Source organism: Crinia signifera, chromosome 2, assembly GCF_055691185.1.
Source record: "Crinia signifera chromosome 2, ASM5569118v1, whole genome shotgun sequence".
NCBI lineage: Eukaryota > Metazoa > Chordata > Amphibia > Anura > Myobatrachidae > Crinia > Crinia signifera.
Genome location: NC_139218.1, coordinates 66,835,506 through 66,859,452, shown reverse-complemented (window position 1 = coordinate 66,859,452; position 23,947 = coordinate 66,835,506). Strand labels below are relative to the sequence as shown.

At 42.4% G+C, this 23,947-nt stretch overlaps 1 protein-coding gene across 1 annotated transcript in view; it reads right to left on the bottom strand.

Annotated features, from left to right (window-relative positions):
• The window catches only part of FOXN1 (forkhead box N1), a 49,962-nt gene extending 37,348 nt beyond the window's left edge, over positions 1–12,614 (bottom strand). Inside the window, exons 1-3 of the mRNA XM_083170685.1 lie at positions 12,587–12,614; positions 11,523–11,683; positions 5,720–6,160 (exon numbers count right to left, since the gene is read on the bottom strand). Of these exons, the coding sequence (XP_083026811.1) occupies positions 5,720–6,160; positions 11,523–11,683; positions 12,587–12,614 (630 nt within the window). The remainder of the gene's footprint in view (positions 1–5,719; positions 6,161–11,522; positions 11,684–12,586) is intronic.
• Between the last annotated feature and the right edge of the window lie 11,333 nt (positions 12,615–23,947).

The following is a 23,947-nucleotide window of genomic DNA, read 5'->3' as shown; positions in this document are numbered from 1 at the left end:
AAGATAATTGTTCAATGCAACTAGTCAAATAGATGATTAAGAGATTGAGGGGCAGATTTATTAAGCTCAGTGAAGTGATAAAATGTCTGTTTTTTTATCACCGGCCAATCGGCTCCTATCTGTGAAGTTACAGGCTTGGTTTGATAAATGACAGGTAGGAGCTGATTGGCTGGTGATAAAAACCAGACATTTTATCACTTCACCGAACTTAATAAATCTACTCCTCTGTTACTTGACCGGTTGATGCCCCTGAAGACTACAGTTGAAAACACGTTTCCCAGACAAAATGCAAAATATTGTATCCATCAGTAGTAACATTATCAGGTGTACGTAGACACATAAAAATCCATATATTAACCCTATGACTGCCAACAGCTCTGTGGTGAATAAAAATGTTTGCTTGGCAATTTTTACATCTATTTTGACAAATTCACTTGGCACTCAAAGGGTTTATAGCAAAGTAAACGCTTGAAGTCAGGAGAACTTCTTGTCTAATGTAGTCCTCCTCACAGGACACATTCTGTGGATTTCCTTCACTGACTGAACACATATGCAATGCCAATGTTCCCATATTTGAGCGATTCCTTGGCACTGTGCGAACCCTCGCAGCTCATTCGTTACTCAGAGTGAACACACAAAGGTGTGTCAGATGGAAATGTGGTAGAAAAATGATGGGCAATCTTGGGCAGTAATGGGTATGTGGCTAGTAGTGCACGCAAAAATGGGTGGGGGTCTTATGAGTCAATGCACAGGCATGGGAAGCCATGGTCACATACCCTCTAACATGATCCATTCCATTAGGTACAAAATGCTCTGTTCCTGGACTTCCCTGACAGTGGCAGTTACAGAGGTTGAACTCCAGCACACACCAAAATTCAAAGAGGTGGTTCACATCAACTGCCAGTGAGTCCAGGACAGTAATGTTTGGAGTGGCATTAGGTGTAGCTCCCCTTTTTGAATATTGGACTGTGCTGCAGCCCCAACTCTGTAACTGTCACTGGTAAGGAAGTCCATAAACAGAGCATTTTGTACCTAATGGAATGGGCCATGTTGGAGGGTATGTGGTCATATGGAGGAACTGTATTTGCCATAGGGTACATCGATGGTGCGACTGATGCTGGAGTATAAGGATGCACTATTCAGTATCACAGCATACAATAAAAGTGGGTGTGTCAGTCCTTGTACATTTGGCTGCATAGATGTATCATGTACACAAAATATGCTGCTTACATAATCTTACAGACAGTTGATTGTTAATAAAGTACATGCTGGCCCAATGTTACATTTCTATTGTATATTATCCTTTTTTTAAATGTAACTAGTCAAAAACAATATATGACTTGCTCACTGTGAAGAGACACTGTATAAGAAAGAGAGGTGTAGAAGTAATTATTATGCTGCCTGAGGCAACAGTTACAATGGGGGCAGCTGTATTAAGCCTGGCGAAGAGATAAACTGGAGATGAATTGGAAAGAGATAACGCACCTGCCAATCAGCTCCCAACTGTCATATTTTAAACACAGCTGATTGGCTGGTGCGTTATCTCCTTCTACTTTATCTCCAGTTTATCTCTTCTCCAGGCTTAATACATCTGCCTCAATGACCCTGGTCATTTCTCTTTTCAAAACAATAACATTTTTTCTTGTCTCATTAGCTCCAGGCCACAAACATTATCACTTTCTTCACATAATAGAAAATAATTTAGACAAACGACAGTAAGAAGATTATGCCTTTGTGAGCCTTTGGCCTAAGTCTGCCTGATTACATAACATAAGTTATACATATGGAACTGCCTGTCATTAGATAATGTAAGTGCTCACGTGTTCCTGCTTTTGTAAATAATACCCAATGTAATTCCACATGTGACTGCAATTGATGAGCTGTGTACACTTCTAAGTAATTTATTGACAGGTAATTGAAATTCACAGTTAAAGCAAATAGTTGAACAACCGTTTGACATCTGAAGATGTTTTTCCTCCATTTGCCATCTCAATGTCTTGGACAATGAAACCCTGCCATGTATTTTTTAAATAGGGGCCTATTTATTTCTTGTAAATTCATGCTGTCCTTTTCATAAGACTACTATGGGGATCCCTCTGCTTTCAATCAGAAAATTTGCCCCAATAGCTTTATGGGACATTTAAACAAGCACAATTTACCCAACTTCAAGCTGCTTAGTTTTTCTTTGTATAGATGGGGTCATTGATCGTAGGCAACATTTTTTAACTTTCTTTTTATCTTGTGATAATGATCCTTTCAGTTTTTATGGCATTATTTATCTTCAGAATTACAATAGCTCCCTCCCCATCCTCTTTATTACTTTTGCTGTCAATACCCTCAAATTAGCACCCATAAAAAATGTTATGCCATCATTCTTAATTGTAGTGTCCTCATCCTCCAAGCATAAAATAAATATCACAGGCATCTTCTTTATCGTCTAATGTTTCTGCTTCTATCAGCATGTGAAATATCACCAAATCTCGGACTCTCCCATATCCTATATACTTTATGCTGGTTCTACACAATGGGGCAGATGTATTAAGCCTGACGAAGAGATAAACTGGAGATAAAGTGAAAGGATATAACGTACCAGCCAATCAGCTGTGTTTGAAATATGACAGTTGGGAGTTGATTGGCTGATGCGTTATCTCCTTCCACTTTATCTCCAGTTTATCTCTTCACCAGGCTTAATACATTTGCCCCACTATCGGGTAAATTTACTAAGTTCCAGTGTTTCTTCAGAGTTGCAACTTGGCTGGTTAGGAACGTACACGGGTTTTGATTTTGTGCGTCTCATTTATTTTTGTATTGGTTCTGTAGTTTTGGCCAGGGGAACTAATATAAATGGTTTCCCCCAGCTGTGGCATGGCACCACTTTCTGTTGGTTATACTCGGGAGGGGGAGACCCCATGCCGTTTTGTTTATTATTTATTTATTTTTATATTTTTTTTTTACACTCAGAAGTCTGCTCAGATCTGACTAATTATCCGTGCAGGCTTCAGCCAAATACGCCTGGAAAATGAGGAGTATTCTCTATTCGTATTTTCTGCTGAATTCCACAGCACGAATGTTAGTAAATGAGCCGACCACCATAGAACTCATGGTCCTATATGGCCAAGTTCTATCAATGACGTATTCATTCGTACACCAGATTTTGGCTGTGCTTGCCATATATAAATACGGCACATCAGCCGAATTTGACTGATAGTAAATTAGATGATGCTAATTTTACAGCCATATTTTAAATGAAATGAGTATGAATATGTGCATTTGTACCCAAGACCACGATCGCCTCGTATCTATCTCAACCCCTTCAGGTCCTGATTTTAAAGATGCAAAAGTTGGAAGGTATGCTGACTCTCAGGTCTTCGTCTACCGGGGCAAGGGAGAAATTTGGCTCTACTCAATCTTCCCCCTCCTACATGTACATATCACATCTAGTACCCAGGGCATGCGATTGGAAGCAAGAAGTTAGTAGACAGATACCAACCACCATGACGTTAGCTTAGCACAGACAGAATTTTGAGTACATGCCAGAATTGAAGCAGCACACTCATTCTTCTGCTCACTACACTCATTCTCTCACTCACACACTGCACCAAGAACCCTTCATACTGTACTTGCCCCAAAAGATGATGAAACAGTGAAAACACCAGAATGGTCATCTATCCACCCGCAGAGTCCAAAGCCAGCTGCTATAAGGCATTAAAGAGGTTTATTTGAAGCCACACTTTTATAGGGAGACGCACCTTGGAGAATAATAAATAGGTAAACAAGATATATCTCAAAAGTACCATATTACTTACAAACATTAAAGGGCCTATTTATTTATTTCCTTACCTTGAACATCATGTTAAAAAAACATCAGTAAAGTATCCTGCTATTTACCAAATACTGAACACAGCATATATGAAAAGTACTTACCACATGCAACTAAGGAACAGGGGATACCACAGTCATGCAGTCTACGGCAACTTGAGAACCAAAAGGTCAGGGGCAAATTAAGGATTTTCAGAAGGGGGTTTCCAGAGGGGCGGAGCAAAGCACGGAGGTGGACACTTAGGTGACCCAGTATATGCCGGGTCAGTTAAAGTATTATAGATAGACCAAATGTATATAAATAATAATAATAAAAAATTTAGGCCCCTACCGATCCTCCAGCGGTAGGGGTGGGGGAAGCTTTGATGTCCTGTGGGTGGTAGGGGGTATTATATCAACCACTCAGCATGTAGGGCCTGGATCAGTAATTTTCACTAATTACCCCTTTACTGCACAGATGGTGGGAGATGGTGTGAGAGAAGGGGGCATTGGGCTGAAGGAAGGGGTCCTGATACATAACTTCCAGGGTGGTAGAAGATGTTTAATACACAGAGGAGGGGTGTATAGTGGAGTGGGCTTATTGTTCATAATTTTCTGGTGGGAGGACAGCTTGCTTGACTGCTGATATCTCCAGTTCCTGGAAATAGATTTCTTAGATTTTTAAACTAGAGAATCCCACCTACCAAATGGTATTGGGGACTAGGGGATTAGAGTTCAGGAGGCAGAGCAATCTGCCAACAAGAATATAAAACTACATACCAGGTATGTGGAGCTGGAGCAGTAACCAGCTGCTGGAAGGCTGATCTATCTGGTTCTGGGCACAGTAGAGAAAAGCTACTAGTGTCCATCAAAGAGGGAGAGTCCCAGCTTTTGGAATATACCCTCAGAAAAACCCTAAGTCAAACAGAACCTGAAATATCTGACTGGGAAGAGCAATTAACAGGCTTGGATGGGGACCACTGCTTTGAAGTCAGATATCTCCGGTTCCCAAGGGTCGATTTTTACAATTCTTGTACCCATGGAAAGAGGGGACCCTAAAGTTTTCAGCCTGGGGCCCTTAGACTCCTGGGGGGTTTCTGGGTACTCAGAAACCCCCCTGTGTGCGCCACTGATAAAGTAGAGCTGTCTTCATATCCCTAATATCCCTAATCCCTTAATTAAACAGCGATATAATGTAGATGTTAATGGGGTAAACTAATCATTGGGATGGCTGCCTCGCATTACTTAAAAGATAAGTAGCCATTGTTAATGAATCTGCAAATATGGTTGATAATGGATATATAATAAATAGGCCCTTTAACATGCGTATCAAATCACAGTTTCCAAATGAGAGCACTTTAGGTGGAAATTAAACCCACTGGAATGTATATTATCCTATCTTCAGCCTTCACCTCTAAGCCATCATTCCCTTGTCCAGCTAGCAGAACTGTCATAAAGACTGCACTAATGAATGGGATATCTATACATATACATGTATGGATGTGTGGAGCTTGTATGGATGTCACACCACAAGTTTGCCAACTATTGACAGTGGCGTAGCTTTAGGTACCCCTGTTTGAGTATAGGTGTTACAGTTGAATTAACATTGACACTATTGAATCCCTTCTTAAGCAAATGTGTTCTACATATTTTATATAAAAATTCATATTTTTCATTCACCTGACAACATTGAACTTGGAGAGAGAGAAAGAACATACCATTGATTATATAACTGTCATCTTACAAGTTGTGTTTGAAAAAAGACAGAAGCTGATTGGTTGGTTCTTTATCTCTCTTCAAGATTTGATATATCTACCTCTTGGTTTGGGAAGAAATATCGCTTTGTAATTAACACCAGCATGTTATTGTGTAATATCAGAGTGTGCAGTAAGAGCGGTAAGAAGTCACGTTATAAGCTCACCATCATCTGTGATCCTTCATCATGGCTGTTGGTGTATTGTATAGAGTTACACCATGACGTCCCAGCTGTTATACCAGGAATATGTGTGGCAAAAGATTCAGTTTCTTCAGGACACGAAGGTCCACAGACATCTTCAAAGCTGTCTATCCCATCCAGACCTTTGAAAGGTTTCTCTCCAAGAGATAGAGACTGAAGCGTATCGGGAAACACATCACTGAATTGCCTTTTGTAAGGATGGAACTGGGTTTTTTCTTTGATGAATTTCCCGTAACTACTTTCTGTAGTGTCGTCACAACTGTACCTTCTGTATTCCTCACTTGGAGACGATTTATCTGGGAATCTCATGTGAATGTGGTCTTGGGGCGATAAAGATAAATCAGGGCTCATTGATGAATCTGAGCTTTTTCTTTCAGAATCAAGTGTATGTCCACCATAGCTGTCCTAGAGGGGACAATAACATATAACATAATATGGTGCAGGAGCAGGCAGAAAATAAACATGTCTCTAGAGCAGTGGTTCTCAAAATGTGGGTCTTGACCCCAAAGTGGGTACTGACTATCTCAACATGGGGTCGTGACTCCATTTTGCTGAGCGTCCAATCTCCATGTTGCTGACCGACTTCTCTAATCTATCAGTCAGTGATCTAAGGAGTCTGAAAAATAAAAATAAATAGTCTGTAACTTCAGACTCCTCGCATCATATTGTGCCTCCACAATGCTGACCGCACGTGTGGCGACCATTCTATGGTAACTTGCTGGGATCCTGTAATGATTTTTATTGTCTGATGGGATCCCAGAGCAAAATAGTTTGAGGACCTCTGCACTAGAGGAAAATAGCATTACAATAGCATTACAAAATGACCTATAACTCAGTAATGTAAATGCACAACATAAGAAACTGCAAACAGCTCCCAATAAGTATGATTAATGAAGATCTCCATCCATATTGTTATTATTTTGGGTACTTGTGTAGTTTCAAGGTGCCACTAAATCGCATGCGATATCGCATGCGATTTTACATTCGATATCGCATGCGATTTACTATCCAGTTCATATCCCCACTATCCACTAGGGCGTGGAGTTGATTTTATACAGTGAGGCGAGCGCAGCAAGCCACCGAGCCAGAAGCGTGGCGAGCGTTGCGAGCCCCGCGCGGGGACACGGATTACGCTACTTTTGTTGTTTCACAGCGACTCACGATATCGCATGGCATTTGCATGCAATTCCGTGGAATACATTCCTTGTTCCCTTACGGGGCTCGCTGCGCTCGCCACGCTTCGGCCTTGGTGGCTCGCTGCACTCACCACAATATATAAAATCAACTCCTTACCCTAGTGGATAGTGGGGATATGAACTGGATAGTAAATCCCATGCTATATCGAATGTAAAATCGCATGCGATTTAGTGGCGCCGTGAAACTACACAAGTACCATATTTTGATACACTACAATTGATTATAAGTTAAATGGCAAGTTACAGTAAGCCCCATACACACTGAGGGCGGGATATAGCAAATGCGATACATCTCGCCACACATTGCACTGATACTAATCGCATATGTACTAACATATGCGATTAGTATCACAAAGGGCAGCTCTTAGGAAAAGAGATGCCCTTTGCAAAGCCACTGAGCTGTGTTAGAGGGTGCCCGCAGGGTCCCTCTCACCTCCTACGCCCAGGAGTCTCCTACGGTAGGCGACTGTAGTGACTCCCGGCTCCTCCTCCTCCCCACACTTGGAAAGGGAAGTACTGCTGCTAGGGAGGAGGATGTCACTGGGTGACCGGGCAGCACAGCAGGAGGCTGCCTGGACAGCAGGTGAGGGGGGACGACGTGAGCACCATGGAATGGCGCGGTGCGGTGCGGCGGGGGATGGCAAAAGAAGCCCACAGGCTTATATAAGGTTATGCCAGAAAATGCTGGCGTTACCCTCTGTGTTGGAAACGTGATGGTCCCATGTTGATACATATGAAAATGTGGTATAACCCCCATTTTGATTAATTACAGCCTAAGGGTTATTTTAAATGATATTGCTCATTTTGGCCCTTCTGTGCGATATCGTTTGTAATATCGCTTAGTCTGTACGATCAATATAATTAACAGTGTACGCCCCTGTGGGTCATTTGCCTCCACTGTCTGTACAAGCATCTTAATTTCACTATATTGTCAACAACTACATGTACAGTGGGGGGACTCAATGATGTCACTGAACAATATCATCAACATTTGTATGCGCTATATTGTTCTCAGGGAGTTCAAGAAGAAATAGATGACAATATCGCTCATCGAGCGAATCGTCTAGTGTGTACGCAGCATTACTGTAGGAATAGTTTTCTTGCCTTAGGGTTCAAAAATATTGAAATGTATATGCTTTAAGTGCCCAATCCATCCATGACACCAGGGAAGGATATTGTAGTGAAATTAGCATAAAGTCACAGATCCAACTGCAGAAAAACAGGGCTTAAATCTCTTTGCACACGTTACATTTGCCACACCTGCAGTGCAACAGTATACTGACATTGGAGAAAGATTTTGCTTTTGATCCTTACTGAATAGGTTTGCTGGAGAATACAAATGTAGAGATGGGTCCAATTGCAGGTAATGTTGGGGTCTTCTGGATGGCGTCACTGCTGACCAGCTATGTATTTTGCTACAGTAGACAGCAACTTTTTTTTTACTTTGACGCATCTCTAATTTTGGATTTTCCAGCAACCCTTTGATAAAAGGGGAAACATCTAGGGGGAAATTTACTAAGATGTGAATTAGACTTTACATGTGATGTTGCTATGGGCAACCAATCAAATCCTGTCTACTATCCTCTAGAAGGTGCTAAATAAATAAGAAGTAGTTTCTGATTGGTTGCCTATAGCAACATCACATGTGAAGTCTAATTCACATCTTAGTAAATTTCCCCCCTATTGTGCTGTGGAATGACCATGCCCCCTGTTTCAATGTCCATTACCCCAATGTTTGCAAATAGACCGCAAAAAGGTAATTGAAATATAAATGTGTTGGCAAGAGAAAGTGGGATGGTTTTATAACATATTTACTAACATGGTGCAGAAATGAGAATACAAGAAAACCAAATGTATGATTTGTCAGTATGGTTTATGAGTTCGCACCATGTTATTGAATCACCACAAATGAGGACTGTATACTGAACAAGCATATGTATACTGTATTTTGAAAAACTGTACTGTATATATACTTGTGTTTGAACTTATTGAAGCTACATTAGTAAATTGCTTACTTAGTGTTTCTGGTTCATACCCCACAGCAATTACATTCCTTAAATTCTAATTTGAGTTGCCTTATCTTGTATCAAGAATGATACTAAATGACAGATATGATATTGTATATTTGGGGTCATGATACATTTATATCTAATTGATCACACTTCACCTGCAAAATGAAACCAAAAAAATATTCTTGGAAGTGCGGGTCAACCTAGGGCCAACAGGTGCCTAAGGCAGTGAATCTAACCTGTGAATAACTTCAATAATGCATTCCATTTTACAAGCACGGTCCTATATTTAATATTCCCTGTCTACTCCTGGTATGTACACTAGAGCTAAGTGGCATGTCTGTTGCAAATGTGTGCTTTGTGGTTAGTTTTGCAGCACACATAACTGAGGAAGCTTGTGTAGCACAAAAGATTCAATAATCAGGTGCATTTTAGGTCTGGTGTAAACTACCCCCTCAGAAAAACTTCAGTACCACCCCCCTTTCCCTTGCCATTAGTACCAACGTCACAGTAGCTAAGGTGAAAGTGTGACGATGACATTATAGGTTGCGCCATTACCACCTACAATAACTATAACAAACGTGTCTCCTATATGTGGTGATAGCAGGGATGCCTACCCTCCCGAAATGGTCTATAGCCGGGGTTGCCAACCAATCAGAGGTAAAGAGACAATTAATATGTTCCGGCAAGACAAAAGAGCCAATACCATGCAAAAATGGGCGTGGCTTAGCTCCCAAAAGGCAGTGCCCTATTTCCAAATGGGTTGCAGCCTAGCTGGCATAAGGTCATGTCTCATTTCTGTGTTCACGCCTTGTGAATGTTCAAATATTCTCTGTAATAATTCTCTGTTAATAAATAAATAATCCGGTATTTTGTCTTCATGTAGTCAACCAAAAGAATACATACAAAATAAAAATATAACTTTTATTAGTTTTTATATAAAACTGCAAAATATAAAAACACACAAATAAACTGAAAAAAATGTGAAGAACAAAGTGATATGTGTGAAAATTAAGAAAAGCCTGTGGGAGTTTCAATGTGCTATCCTTTGTCTCCTCTATATATATCTTCAATTGGAATGTAAATCAATAAAATATATTGTTTTTAAAGTGTGTGATTTATTCTGTCATCATGGGGCTGCTTTCTTCAATAATATATGCGGCTCATTGGCCTACTCTGTTGTAATAGGGAATATGCAGAAAATTCTAAAATACGTTCTGTATATATAATCAGAGTCCCAGAGTCAAATATTCAATATAAGACCTTATTTTGATTAACCTAAAAGGGGATATATGTCGCCGGCTGCCGAGTCACTAATTATGAGCCGGCGTCACCTCTGCGATGCCCGAGCCGCCGAGCCGCAGATCATGAAGAGAAGAGCCGCATGCAGCTCGCAAGTCATGGGTTGGCCACCCCTGGTCTATACCATCTATGGGTTGTAGTGAACATATTTGAATAATATAAATAAGATAAGTGGTCAAGATATGGTTAAAAATAATATATTAATTAAATACACAACCCTAATAGAACCAGTAGGAGAGAGAACTGCACTTTCTAAGCACACATTCTCCCACCTTATGGTAAAGCTCCTATCTCCTCCTTCTGGTAGCTACTCTCTGGTCCAGTGCAATAATTGAGCGCTGAGATCCTCTATCCCTTAAATCAAATTATATAGCATTGCTATTGCTGTCATAATTAGATATTCTGGCCAATAAGAGGGGGTGTTTCCAGGCAACCGGAAACCCCTCTGTGCATTTGCCTATGCAGTTGTCACCATGCCTCTATGAGTTTCACCTCTGTTTTGAAGGCAAGTTAGACTGTTTGTTCTAGTTATAGCTCAATTACAATTTGGACCTTATTCAGACCTGTTTAAACCATGTACACTGCAGGTGGGGCAGATGAAACGTGCAGAGAGAGTTAAATTTGGTGGGGTGTGTTGAAACTGAAATCTAAATTGCAGTGTAAAAAAAATGTTGCCAGTATTTACCCTGCACAGAAGCAAACTAACTCACACAAATCTAACTCTCTCTGCACATGTCACATCTGCCCCACCTGCAGTGCACCTGGTTTTGCCCATTTTGAGAACAAATTTGTACTGTGATCAGATCTGAATAAGGGCCTATATGTGGAGACCATACTCGTCTACCCTCCCGGAACAGCTGGGATACTTCTGAAAATCGGAAAGGTGGGAAAGTCTCACACAATGGTGCAACCCCCCTCAGCTGCGGTCCATGGGGATCCAATGACAAGATTTGTGGTGAATTGCATCATTTTAGCCCAGTCCCTGTAGATTGTGCATGGATCTGGAGCGCGTGCTGTTAAAAAACACTCCATACAGTAAATGTATTTTCTTTCTGCGTCAGACCCTTAGTGTGTAAATACATCCTTACTACTCAGATTACAGTACATTTGAAATATAATAATAATAACAACAACAACAACACCACAATTCTTTAAATTAAATAAAAATCATACGTAAGTATGTAACCAGTATTTTCTAATACATTTTTAAAATCATTTGTTAAGTATTAGCTCAATAGTTATGTGTAAAGTTTTACTTACTATTGACAAACCAGCTGTCATGGAACCTGTCTGATCCTGTATCCTCTCTTCTGATTGGTTTATGGGAGAACAATCACTATCCAGAGATCCTGATGTAAATGTCATGCTCGACTGATCCTGCATATTCAATGAATCCACTAAATTTTGGCTGGATAAAAAACCTGAGAAAAGAAACAAGAAAATCAATTATAAAAAAAAGATCAAAAAGGTTACACAATGTTATTAGTAACAATGGGGCAAATGTATTAGTAGCGTTATGGAGCAGAAGGGGTATCAGCGCACGTTATGAGCTGATACAGCAGGGCCATAAGTAGGGAGTGGTGCCTGAACGTCAGGGTTGCTCTAAGGGTGTTGCTGTCAATGCTTCATGGACCCTGCATCTGGCATTGCCGAAATTGGCACCCAACAGACGGGTGTGGATTATTATGTCAACTGTAATGAGGTCAACTGTCAATGGGTCAACCACTATTGGTCGATATGCAATAGGTCAACACATTAAAATGGTCAACATGGCCTAGGTCGGCGCTAGCAAAATGTCAACATGGACACGGTCGACACAGGACAAGGTCGACGTGCACTTGCCAGGTACAGCTCTGGGATGCAGAATTGAATGCAAGTTGCATTAATATTGCGATCACAGAACTACAGTATTTAGCTACAGTATTTGCCTATATGCTGAGTTCTAGGCATCAATATAAACCATACCTCCCCTATATGTTTGCTTTCAGAGCCATCATCACTGTCATGGAGCACTGTCTGAAAAGACAGATTCTTCATGCAGATTGCAACTGCTTAGACCACTATTGCCTGCCCTCAGCACAACCTCACTAATCATAGCCTACATGCGCCCTGCATTCATACACACATGTACATGCATTGTATACAAATATGAATCTCCTCTGTCTGGGTGTGCTCAGCTACAGAGCATGTGCAGGGCTAAAGATGCAGGTTCTGCCCAAAAAGCTGGCCCCTTAAATGTTTTCGTGTGTTAGCATTTTAGCATTGGTTAAAAAAATGAGTGAAATGTATTAGTCATGTGCTTGTTGCTAGCATTTGGAGCTTACCATTGGCTTTACCATTGAATTCACCCATGATATGCCACTGCAACGCAAGTTAATGTTAGTCACAAAGGCGATAATAATGGTCACATTAGAAGCAGCTGTGTATAATGAGCCTACAGACCCACAGATTACCCAAAATAGCTATTAGGTGATTTTAGAGAATGTGTGCATGCATGCACATGGTAGTGCACATGCCCGACCCCATAAACTGCGGTTGCATTCAGGAAAATGTGACCAAAATCAAAGGGCCGACAAGAGCCGGCATTGTGAGGCAACACAGGTGTGTGGGGCGGGCAGTGGTGGCTGCGTGGCCTCACATGCAGCCACTGCGACCATAAACATGGTGCCTCGGCGACTGCACAGGCAAGGGGATACCCTTAACAACCCTTCTTAGAGATGCAAGATTGCAGACCCCTGCATGCCAAGAGTTGTAGTTTTGCGAAAATTACAACTCCTACTGAATCAGGCCCAATGTCCGTTTGCAACAATTTCTTTTGGGACTGTCCTGCACCCCACCCAGGACCAGCACTGTCCCATGGTGGAGAGGGCAGTTGAGAGTTCACTCTGCTACCCGCTGCTCTGCTGAACAGAGCAGCGGGGAACAGATGCTGTGCACATGCGCACAGCACCTATTCACTGAAGAGAAGGACAGGGGGCATGGCCTGCTGCTCTAATTTGCCATGCCCCCCACAGGGGTGAAACCAGGGACGTGACCTTGCAGGAACATCAAGATCATAGGCTACTCCCCCTGGTTGCAAAGCCAAGCTCCCTAAGGCAAGCACATTTGATCCCACTGGACAACTCTAGAAAGTTGGGAGATATGAGTAAGTGATGGTATTTATAGTGTGGGATGGCTTAAAGATGGCATTGGACCCTTTCCATCGTTTATCACATACCATTGATAACAGTTTGCAAATGTACAGGTGTAAACTGCTCTGCAAAACTAGGGGATATGGGTAAAAACCGGACCGGACAGGACCCCGGAATCCCGGACCGGATAGGCTCCATTCATCAATATCTGTAATTCTGGATTTTGTAGTGTCTGGTCGAGGGGGTGCATAGCCAGGGGTGTCCCGGTGCAAAGATGCGCATACTCCTCTCATTGGCCATTCTAAGCGTCTGCTACAGTACGAATCATATCATCTTGGTCTACAAGTCAATGTTCTTTGCTGGAAACAGGTGCACAGCTCCACTAAAGAGCATGTTACGCGGGGCTTCACTTAATCTGAAATTTAAAAAGGCGGAGCATTGTTTCCGTGTGCAACATATATAAAAATATACTCTAGAAGTGATTTAATAAACTATCAACAGTTTAATCTCTTGATCTGTTTCCCCAGGCTTCTGATATACAGTAAATATTAGGTTGCAAGAGAGTTCTTTAAATAATAATTAATGAAAAAAAGATCTTCTTAGCTGACTGTAAGGCGCGGCCTCAGGGAGGATCATGGACTTTTCAATCTTCTTGGTATGTACAGTTAGATGTCATCTAGAATTAAACTGTGAACAGCAGCATTGATCCACAGAAGACTATAAAACAGCAACTTCCAGGCACAATGAATATGTGTTACATGCAGCTCTTATATGTATGCATTCTAACGGCGTATTCGGACACAGTGGATCTATGAAGATATGCTAATTGTGCAGCTGCCCATTGATAGCGTCACTTGCGTACCGATCTGTCACTTGCATACAGAGATCTGTCACTTGCATACATCATCAGTTGCACCATGGGATCTCTCTGTCGCAAGTAATCCATCGTAGCCTTTACGCCCAGAAAATCCCCCACAATGGTCACTGCATTTTGAAGGCACCCCCCTCTTGCTTCCCACAAATACTCACTACTAACTACTACTAATTGGAGTGTCACAGGGTTCGGTACTTGGGCCCATTTTATTTAACATATTTATTAATGATATTGGGCTGTGATTACTCTGCAATGTTTCCATCTTTGCTGATGACACAAAATTGAGCAGAGTTATTAAATCAACCGTGGATGTCTCAGCGCTTCAAAGTGATCTTAACAATCTAGATGAGTGGGCAAAAAAGTGGAAGATAAGGTTCAATGTGGATAAATACAAGGTCATGCACCTTGGGAGACATAATCAGTGTGCTAGTTCAGGGCAGCCAAGAGGAAACCAGGGCCCTGGTAAAAGTTTGGGGGCGTGGCCTAACTGTGCGAGGTGTGGCCACCTCCCCCCTTTAGCCACGCCCCAAAAATGTTTACAGGGGGTGAAAGAAAACTCTAAACTCTAAACTCAGCAGCAGCACACACCTACAGCATGTGCTGTGCTGACAGTGAGATGCTCATGCTGAGCCTGCTATCAGCACAGCACATGCTGAAGGTGTGTGCTGCTGCTTCTGCCTGGGAGGGATGGAGGGGGAAGGGAGGGGTCGGACCAGGACCCTTGCTGGGCCCCTCCTGCAAGCCTGGGCCCGGGTAACTAGTACCCGCTCGACCTCTCCCTCTCGGCTGCCCTGTGCTAGTTATAACCTAAGCGGGGAGGCATTGGATAATTCAGTACTTGAAAAGGATCTACAGTAGGAGTCCAAATAGATAACAAACTAGGGTGCAGTGCTCAATGTCACATAGCAACAAAAAAGGCCAACAGAATTCTAGCATGTATTAAAAGTAGAGATGAGCGGGTCACGATCTCCGGGATCCGTTAGAGCCGAATATGATGATCCGAGTCAGGATCCGAGCCGGCTCGGGAGTTCCCGCCTGAATTCCGGACCGAAAACAAGACAAAACTTCATCATCGCGCTGTCGGATTCTCACGGGATCTGGATTCTATATAAGACGCACGCGCGCCCCACCATCTTTACTCCATTATAGGAGAGGGAAGAGGGTGGTTGGGATCTGTGCTCTGTGCTCCGTGCTCTGTGCCCTGTGCTGTGATTTTATTTATTTAGTGACTGATTTTGTATTTTGTTGTAAACTAGGTGCTGCAGTGCTCACACGCAGGGGCTGCAGTGCTGCTGACTCAGTGACTGACGGCAGTGCTCAGTGTACAGGGGCTGCAGTGTCCATAATACAAGGGGCTGTGTCCAGTGTGTCAGGGGTTGTGTCCAGGGGCTGTGTCCAGTGTGCAGGGGCTGTGTCCAGTGTCCAGGGACTGTGTCCACTGTCCAGGGGCTGTGTCCAGGGGCTGTGTCCATTGTCCAGGGGCTGTGTCCATTGTCCAGGGGCTGTGTCCAGGGTGACGGGCTGTATCCAGTGTCCAGTGTAACGGGCTGTGTCCAGTGTGACGGCATATATCTAGTGTCCAGTGTGACAGACTATATCCAGTGTCCAGTGTGACGGCATATATCTAGTGTCCAGTGTGACGGACTATATCCAGTGTCCAGTGTGATGGACTATATCCAGTGTCCAGTGTAACGGGCTGTGTCCAGTGTCCAGTGTGACGGCCTATATGTAGTGTCCAGTGTGATGGACTATATCTAGTGTCCAGAGTGATGGCCTATATTCAGTGTCCAGTGTGACGGGCTATATCTAGTGTCCAGTGTGACGGCCTATATCCAGTGTCCAGTGTGATGGCCTATATCCAGTGTCCAGTGTAACGGGCAGTGTCCAGTGTGACGGACTATATGTAGTGTCCAGTGTGACGGACTATATCTAGTGTCCAGTGTGACGGCCTATATTCAGTGTCCAGTGTGATGGGCTATATCTAGTGTCCAGTGTGACGGGCTATATCCAGTGTCCAGTGTGACGGGCTATATCCAGTGTCCAGTGTGACGGGCTATATCCAGTTATCAGTGTGACGTGCTATATCCAGTGTCTAGTGTAACGGGCTGTGTCCAGTGTGACGGACTATATCTAGTGTCCAGTGTGAAGGCCTATGTCCAGTGTCCAGTGTGTGACGGGCTATATCCAGTGTCCAGTGTGACGGGCTATATCCAGTGTCCAGTGTAACGGGCTTGTCCAGTGTAAAGTAAGAGAAATAAATAAGTAATAAATAAAATAAAAACACATTATTAAATTGCCACCCTGTCTGCCCCTGCAGTGCCTCTCTGCTTCCAAGATGTGCCAAGTTGGAAGTGTAAGGTCCACATGTATGTGATGCCCACTGGTGTCGCTTAGCTTAGTCATCCAGCTACCTCGGTATAACCTTTTGGCCCAACTACAGTAAATGAAAACAATTTTGTGAGCTGTGAAGTGATCAAAATTGACTAGAAATAAGTGGAAACTAATGTTATTGAGATCAATAATACTTTAGGGGCAAAAACAGGCCCAAATTCTGTTATTTTATTCATTTTTAGCATTTTTCATAAAAATCCAGATCCAAAACCAAAACCCGCAAGGGTGGTTTTGCCAAAACCAGTCCAGATCCAAAACACGAAGGGAGATCCAGATCCAAAACCAAAACCCGAAAAAGTGGCCGCCGCACATCTCTACAGAATACATTATGTCACATTACATACAGTATCCCCAGTTCATATTATGACACACTATAGTGCTTCCACTTCATAATGTGCCATGTTACAGTGCCCTAGTACTCACTGGGGCAGATGTATTAAGTCTTAACAAGAGATAAATGCAAGTGTGATAAGGAGAGATAAACGTCCAGCCAATCACCAGCTAACTGCCATGTTACAGGCTGTGTTTGAAAAAAGTCAGTAAGGAGCTGATTGGCTGGACAGTTATCTCTCTTTATCACCCTTGCATTTATCTCTTGTTAAGGGTTAATACATCTGCCCCACTGTGTAGCATTATAATGCCCTCCAGTTCGTTTATACCAAATTCCAATGAGCAGGTCAATGGGGGATGTAGTTGGCATCCCAACACTTAGGATGTTGATGGATAGAGGACAGCCGGTGGAATCCGAACATCTATTAGAATATAGATAGCGGAACTCCGACAGCGGAACTAATACAGATAGCGGAACTCTTTTCACCTCTGGGCCCCATAGCAGCTGCACTGCCTGCACCTATGGTAACTACGCCATTGTATATAACACATGTAACTGTGACAGGCAAGGTGGGCCCCCTCAGCTCTGGACCCCGTAGCAGCTGCACTGTCTGCACCTACGGTAGCCATGCTCTTGCTCTTGACAGTGATTACTCTGCAGTCAATTTTGGTTTGAAAATCACATCTGTATAAGTGTTTTTATATGACCAGGTCTCATCTGTTTGGGAAGTAACTGACAGATGTGTCTTGTGAGGCAGGAAAGCTTAAAGCTATTGCTTTAGTATTAAATATCGGCAGCTGGAAATGCCTTTGACAAATGGCCTATATGGTTACCGCATTTTGTAAATGTTGCATGACAGCCATTACTCTAATTACCAGGTCACTACATAGATGGTAAAGCAATAAGGAAGAAGAGGTGACACTATGAAAGATAAGATCTGAGCTTGGTGATGCTGTGCAAAAGCGCCTGATTCATTGGTTTTGCTTGCATCGGGAACCTCTGGCTGAATGCCCTTATGGAGAGAGTACAGTATCTGGTTTTGTTTCCCATCCCTTAGGAAACAGTAGCATGTCAATCGTGGACACAGTTTGGCATCATTCTGATTATTGTGAAAAATTATATAACTCATTATCTTATCTCATTTTTATTTTGTAGGTATACTATACTTTACTATACTATACACTATGTACTATACTTAAACCTGGAGTAAACCTTTATCTTAAAGTGCATACAGTATGAAAAACTCCATGTCAACCTTTTGACTGCGACACAGCATGCTCACTTGCACAAGCAGAGCCCTACTAGGCCAATAGTCATATGAAGCCAGGTAATGTTTTCTTTGATTTTGCCATTCTCCAATATTAAAAGGGCAATACCATGGTATGTGTGTGTGTGTGTGTGTGTGTGTGTGTGTGGGGGGGGGGGGGGGGGGTGTGTAAACAAATAATGTTGTGGCTAAAGGTGGTCTGACTCCTTAATTTGCCCGATGGTGAAAAGTCATCGGCTTCAATATCACACAGCACAGATTTGAAATATAGAAATGGACACAAGTATTTGTTTTGTAAAGTTATCTGCCTTGCTCTGCAATACTGTCCGCATTATTATACCTGTGCAGTTTTATCTCTGTATCACGGGATACTGTATATACAGTATAATGCGTTATGTAAGCTAAATAATATATGTAAATTGTTTGTCTTTTTATTGAATCCATTGCCCCAAATACCAGCTGCATCACTCTGTATGAGGTAGACGTTATTATGGATAATATACATATATATACATATAATATACATATATATACTCTTTAAATACATACAACTTAATGTTAAACACAGTTCTCAATCCCAGTGCACACGTTTCTCTGGCTACTAATGCTTGTGTTGGCAAACAAGTGCTGAAAACATTTTATTAGGTCACAATCTTTCCTTTGCACCCTATATAGAAACATTCAAACCTCTTCCTACTGTACTTGAGAAACTTGAAAGTTCAGCCCATTGCTGAAGTGTTAGTCACAATACCCGACAATATTGATGCCAATAGAAACAACTTGGCACAATACCCGATCCTAGATTTGTGGAAGGTCATATAGGAACAGGCTAGGCTTGGTAGCCTACTGTACCTCTTATACTGCTTTCACATTGCAGAAATAGGTAATGACACGGTATTCTTAAATGGGACTTTAAAACGGGTCTGAGCCTTGAGACCTTTCACATTGCAGGTGAAAACCGTTTTAAAAATCATTTAATACCATTCAAACATTCAACCCGTTTAACCCCCAAGGGACTCGTTTCAAGCCATTGAAATAGAGCTGTTCAAACTGCCAAAAAAACGGCTTTAAAACGTGTAGGACTCTGCTTTTTAACCGTGTTGAAATACCGGTTAACTTTAACCGGTAAATCAACTTTGGCACTTTTACATTGCAGCCTTAGACGTTTTAAAATGGAAAAAAAACGGCAATATATCGTTTTAAAAGTGCGATGTGAAAGGGGTATTATATACCTCTATATTTATCAAGTTTGTATTGACAGTTTCTAATTTTATTTTGTATTTATTTTATGTTACACAGTTACACTGTTATAAATCATAATTGCCTACCCTCCCAGAATGGAACAAGACTCCAAAAATTGGGTGCCTATCCCAGCCACCCAGAAAGGTAGGAAAGTCTCCCTGAGGCGGCCAGCCAAGCCCCCTGCCACCCATACACCCCTGCCACTTTCCTACTGCAAGTGGGTGGAACAATGATGTAATTCATGCTGAATAACATCAACATAGCCCTGCCCCCTTTGCAATGCTGGTAATATTTGCATTGTAGAATGGAGGGCGGGTACGCGATGATGCGATCGAGCCTCCACATCAAACACATATCCTCAGCTTCAAAAATTTATAATGGTTGGATAGAGACCATGTGGTATCAATGGTAAAAGGAAAATAAAGTATATACAGTACATGCTTGTGGAAGATTGTCCTGCCAAAATAATGTTGAAAACTTATATAAAATACTTTTAGTGAATGCCTGAAAATCCAGATATCTACTAGATACATGTGTTTGGTAGTTTAATGACAGTTATTAGACAGTCGGGAAATATATAAAACATTCTTAAGAGTGAGACGTGGACAAGTGGAGAAGTTTCCCATTGCATTGAATCAGCTTCTACATATCACTTTATAAAATGGACTTGATAAATTATATCTACAACCTGATTGGTTGCCATGAGTGTCCTCTACACTTGTCTACTTCTCCACACTTTGGCCCTTATTCTGATCGGTGCGGATATTCCCGCATTCTTACGGAGCGGTCCGCACGCCACGGTGTTTTGCCGCATGCGGCCATCGTCCGTAGAAACGCCCACGTGTCCTCCGTATTCGGACGGACTCACTCTTTAAGAACAGGGCGTGTTTACGGACGACATACAAACCATGCGTGTGCGGGAGAAACACTCCGATTCTGCACGGTATTACAGAGTATTACAGAGTATGCTCGGAAATACCGCATCCGACCGGGAGCCAAGCGGTGCGACCGCCCGTAAGCGGAGTATTTACGCCAAACAACCCACTATGAAGTATCTTCTGCAATACATCACATGACCCACTTATTCAATTACCTATCCTCATAAAAAACAGCTTATTTGGAATTGGAATCAATTAGATGCCAATATATCCTTACAAGCATGCCTAACACATGCATTGCACACATTAACCCTTACAGCAATTGAAGTGCAATGGTTTCAATTAAAGCACTGACAAGCGGCCTATTAGTGAGTAATGAGTAAAGGCGTAGATTCTATTTGGTTCAGGTGTTAATGGTTGTAGTCATTAGGCGTACGTTCGCCTACCGCATGAACGAGTGGTGTCCGCAAAGCAATAGTACACTTGTGGACACCGCACATTTCTGCCCTTTTTGATCGCGTGCATTCGGAGTGGTTTCCGAATGTACGCCCCCCAACATAAGTGTACTCCCCCGTGTCCGCCCATGTTTCCGCCCCGTTTTGCCCACTTTGAAACTACGCCCATGTGTCATTCCGCATGACGCCCATAATACGCCCCTATTTCCCGACTGATAGCGGTGAACAGTTTTGGACGGGATTTGGCCGAACTGGTACCGAGTCAAGGCGTGGCACATGCGCGTTGCGTTCTCCACGCATGCGCAGACGCCGTAAAGACGCGATCCGAAAGTATGCGGTAAAGTCCGCGTCAATCAGAATAAGAGCCTTTGCAAGGTTTAAAACATTTCTCATGTGTTTTCTCATGACTGGGGCAGTACAGATGGTGTAATGGTTAGCATTACAACCTCAGAGTACTGAGGTCATGGGTTCGATTCCCACCATGGCCCTAACTGTGCACAGTCTGTATATTATCCCGTGCTTGCATAGGTTTATCCGGGTACTCCAGTTCCTCCCACAGTCCAAAAAAATACTAGTAGGCTAATTGGCTCCCAACAAAATTAACTCTATAATGAATCTCTGTACGGGTACATATGGTAGGGAATACAGATTGTAAGCTCCACTGGATGTGAATGTTCAAAATATTCCCTGTAAGTGCTGCTGAATATGTGTGCGCTATATATATATAACTGGTAATAAATAAACAAATAATGGTGGTCGCTAGAACCATGGTAGTACACAAATGTTTGATGTTATGATGTTGCACAAAAGTCTGTACACCGTATGTAGAGGGGCCGGCAGCATCAGTAAGTGCGGTACTGACCAGGTTGCTTGTTGTTTGCAGTACTGCTGCAGGTTGCCTGTCAGGAGTGTCCAAATGATGCTCCAATGGTACTACAGGAGTGATCTATAATGCATGGTGCCAGGGCCTGATTAAAGGTTCCAGATGTCCTAAAACACATGTAGCTCCCCTAGTAATGCTGACAAAGACACGTGTATGGGTGCTTAGGGACTCACCATTCATACTGCCCATACACATGTAATGTAGGTTATACAAATGGCATATATATCTAATGCTTATAGCATGTGAAGGAGACTTTGGCTTTAGGCTGCCCAGCTGGTACTTTAGCTCAATATAGATACAAGTAATGGTTCCATCAGTAAATTAATCGATTTATTCCTCGGCTGTGAACTGCAAGGTGCCGAGTCCTGGCGCCCTAGGCTGCAACCTAATCAGTCTATTTTCTGTGGTTCCAAAACGTTTTGGCATCACAGCGCCCTAAAGTATCAGAATTATTTTCACAGCACCCCTAGGCCAAAAGTTTCTTATTGAGAAATGTATGAAAATATTTTAGAAACAAATATTAAATTAAGTATACAGGTCGAGTATCCCGTATCCGAATATCCGTTATCCAAATTATTCCGAAATACGGACATTCCAGAAAGTGAAAAAATTTTTTTCTTTTGCTAAAAACTCACTGGGGACATTTGTAACAGCATCACTGGGGACATGATATGTAACTGGCACTATATATGTGCAAGACAATGATTGCTTGGCATTCAAATTCAGTGCTGAGATAGTACACACATTTTGTTTCACGTTTTGAAACCTTGTTTTTTGAACAATTAAAATATATTTGTGTGTATTTTATGTTGTAATAAAATATATTTGTGTGAATATTATGTGTTTATACAGCATAAATGCAAGATACTTCAAAATACATCATTGAAATATTAAAATATTCCGAAATACGGAATAATCCGTTATCCAAAATTCTCCTGGTCCCGAGCATTTTGGATAAGGGATACTCAACCTGTATTGTGTTTATATATCATCCTTAGGGTCAGTTATTTGGTGAGGAACAGGGTTTACTTGTGTACAAATCTTATGATTGGAAATCCCAAACACTGTTTTTTCCTATTACATTGACATAAATTTTTATTGGTCCTTGACCACCAACCCAGGGCACCTCTGCAAGGGGGCCACGGCACACACTGGTCTATTTGCTAATCAGGCACTGCTGGGTGCCATTCCAGCCGGAAGCGATGGTCATGGGGCAGTGTCTGTGCCACAGTGGCACTGGTCCAACACCCTATTTACAGGTCTAAAGACCGCAACTAGATTGTGTGTGGTTATTCATTTTGTTGCCCCTACTAGTGAGTATTTAGGTTTCTGATGACTGATAACAGACTGAAAACAGTGTAGAAGTTGCCCATAGCATCCAATCAGTGCCTACAAATATCTTTATAAAATGTATTTAATAAATGCTACCTCAATGCTGACTGGTTGCTTTCTACAACTTTTCCACTGACCTACTTTTTTTTTTACAATTTCCCCCTTTAATATTTAATCTGAAAAAAACCCTTTATGATACGTTGAATGGTAATCTGGCTGTGATGCACGTGTTGGGGGGGTGTGTGTGTGTGTGTGTGTGAACAGCTGACATAGCCGGATGTCAGCTGCCTGCCCATATCTCTGCTTTCACAAGGAAAAATGTCAGAGTGGTCTGGGGGCTGCTTGATCGCTCGGTCCATCATTCGATGGTTGGCGACCATCGGAGAATGGGGGAGGTCCATACAGATGGGGGAGGTGTTTGCATGAAACATCCACTCGCGGTCCATTCGCTCGGCGTCTTACCGCATTCAGACGGTGTGAGTGATCCGTACGGTAGATGGGGCTAAGAAAACTCCGTGGCCGTATGAAATACACATCCGTCCGAGTCAACTAGAATAAGGGCCCCTGTACGCACTGCTTTAGTACCACTGGAATGTAATAAAGGGCTTTTAGAGCAGTTTTTATGAAAAAAACTGCTCTAAACCCTTTAATTCACATTTTAATAGTAACCAGATCGCATTTAACATACAGTACTTATAATAGGAAATGCGACCTGGCCAATGTACTGAGAAAACAAATCTGTGATAATAATGCCAGCTGCAGCTCACTATCACTCACTCACTCACCTACTCCCCGCTCCCTGACCCTGCACCCTGCTGGGATGAGTACCGTCCTTGGCAGCTTTTGCAGATCTCTATGGCACCTGGCGGCTCAGTACCGCCCTCCAGTGCCTAAAGCTGCC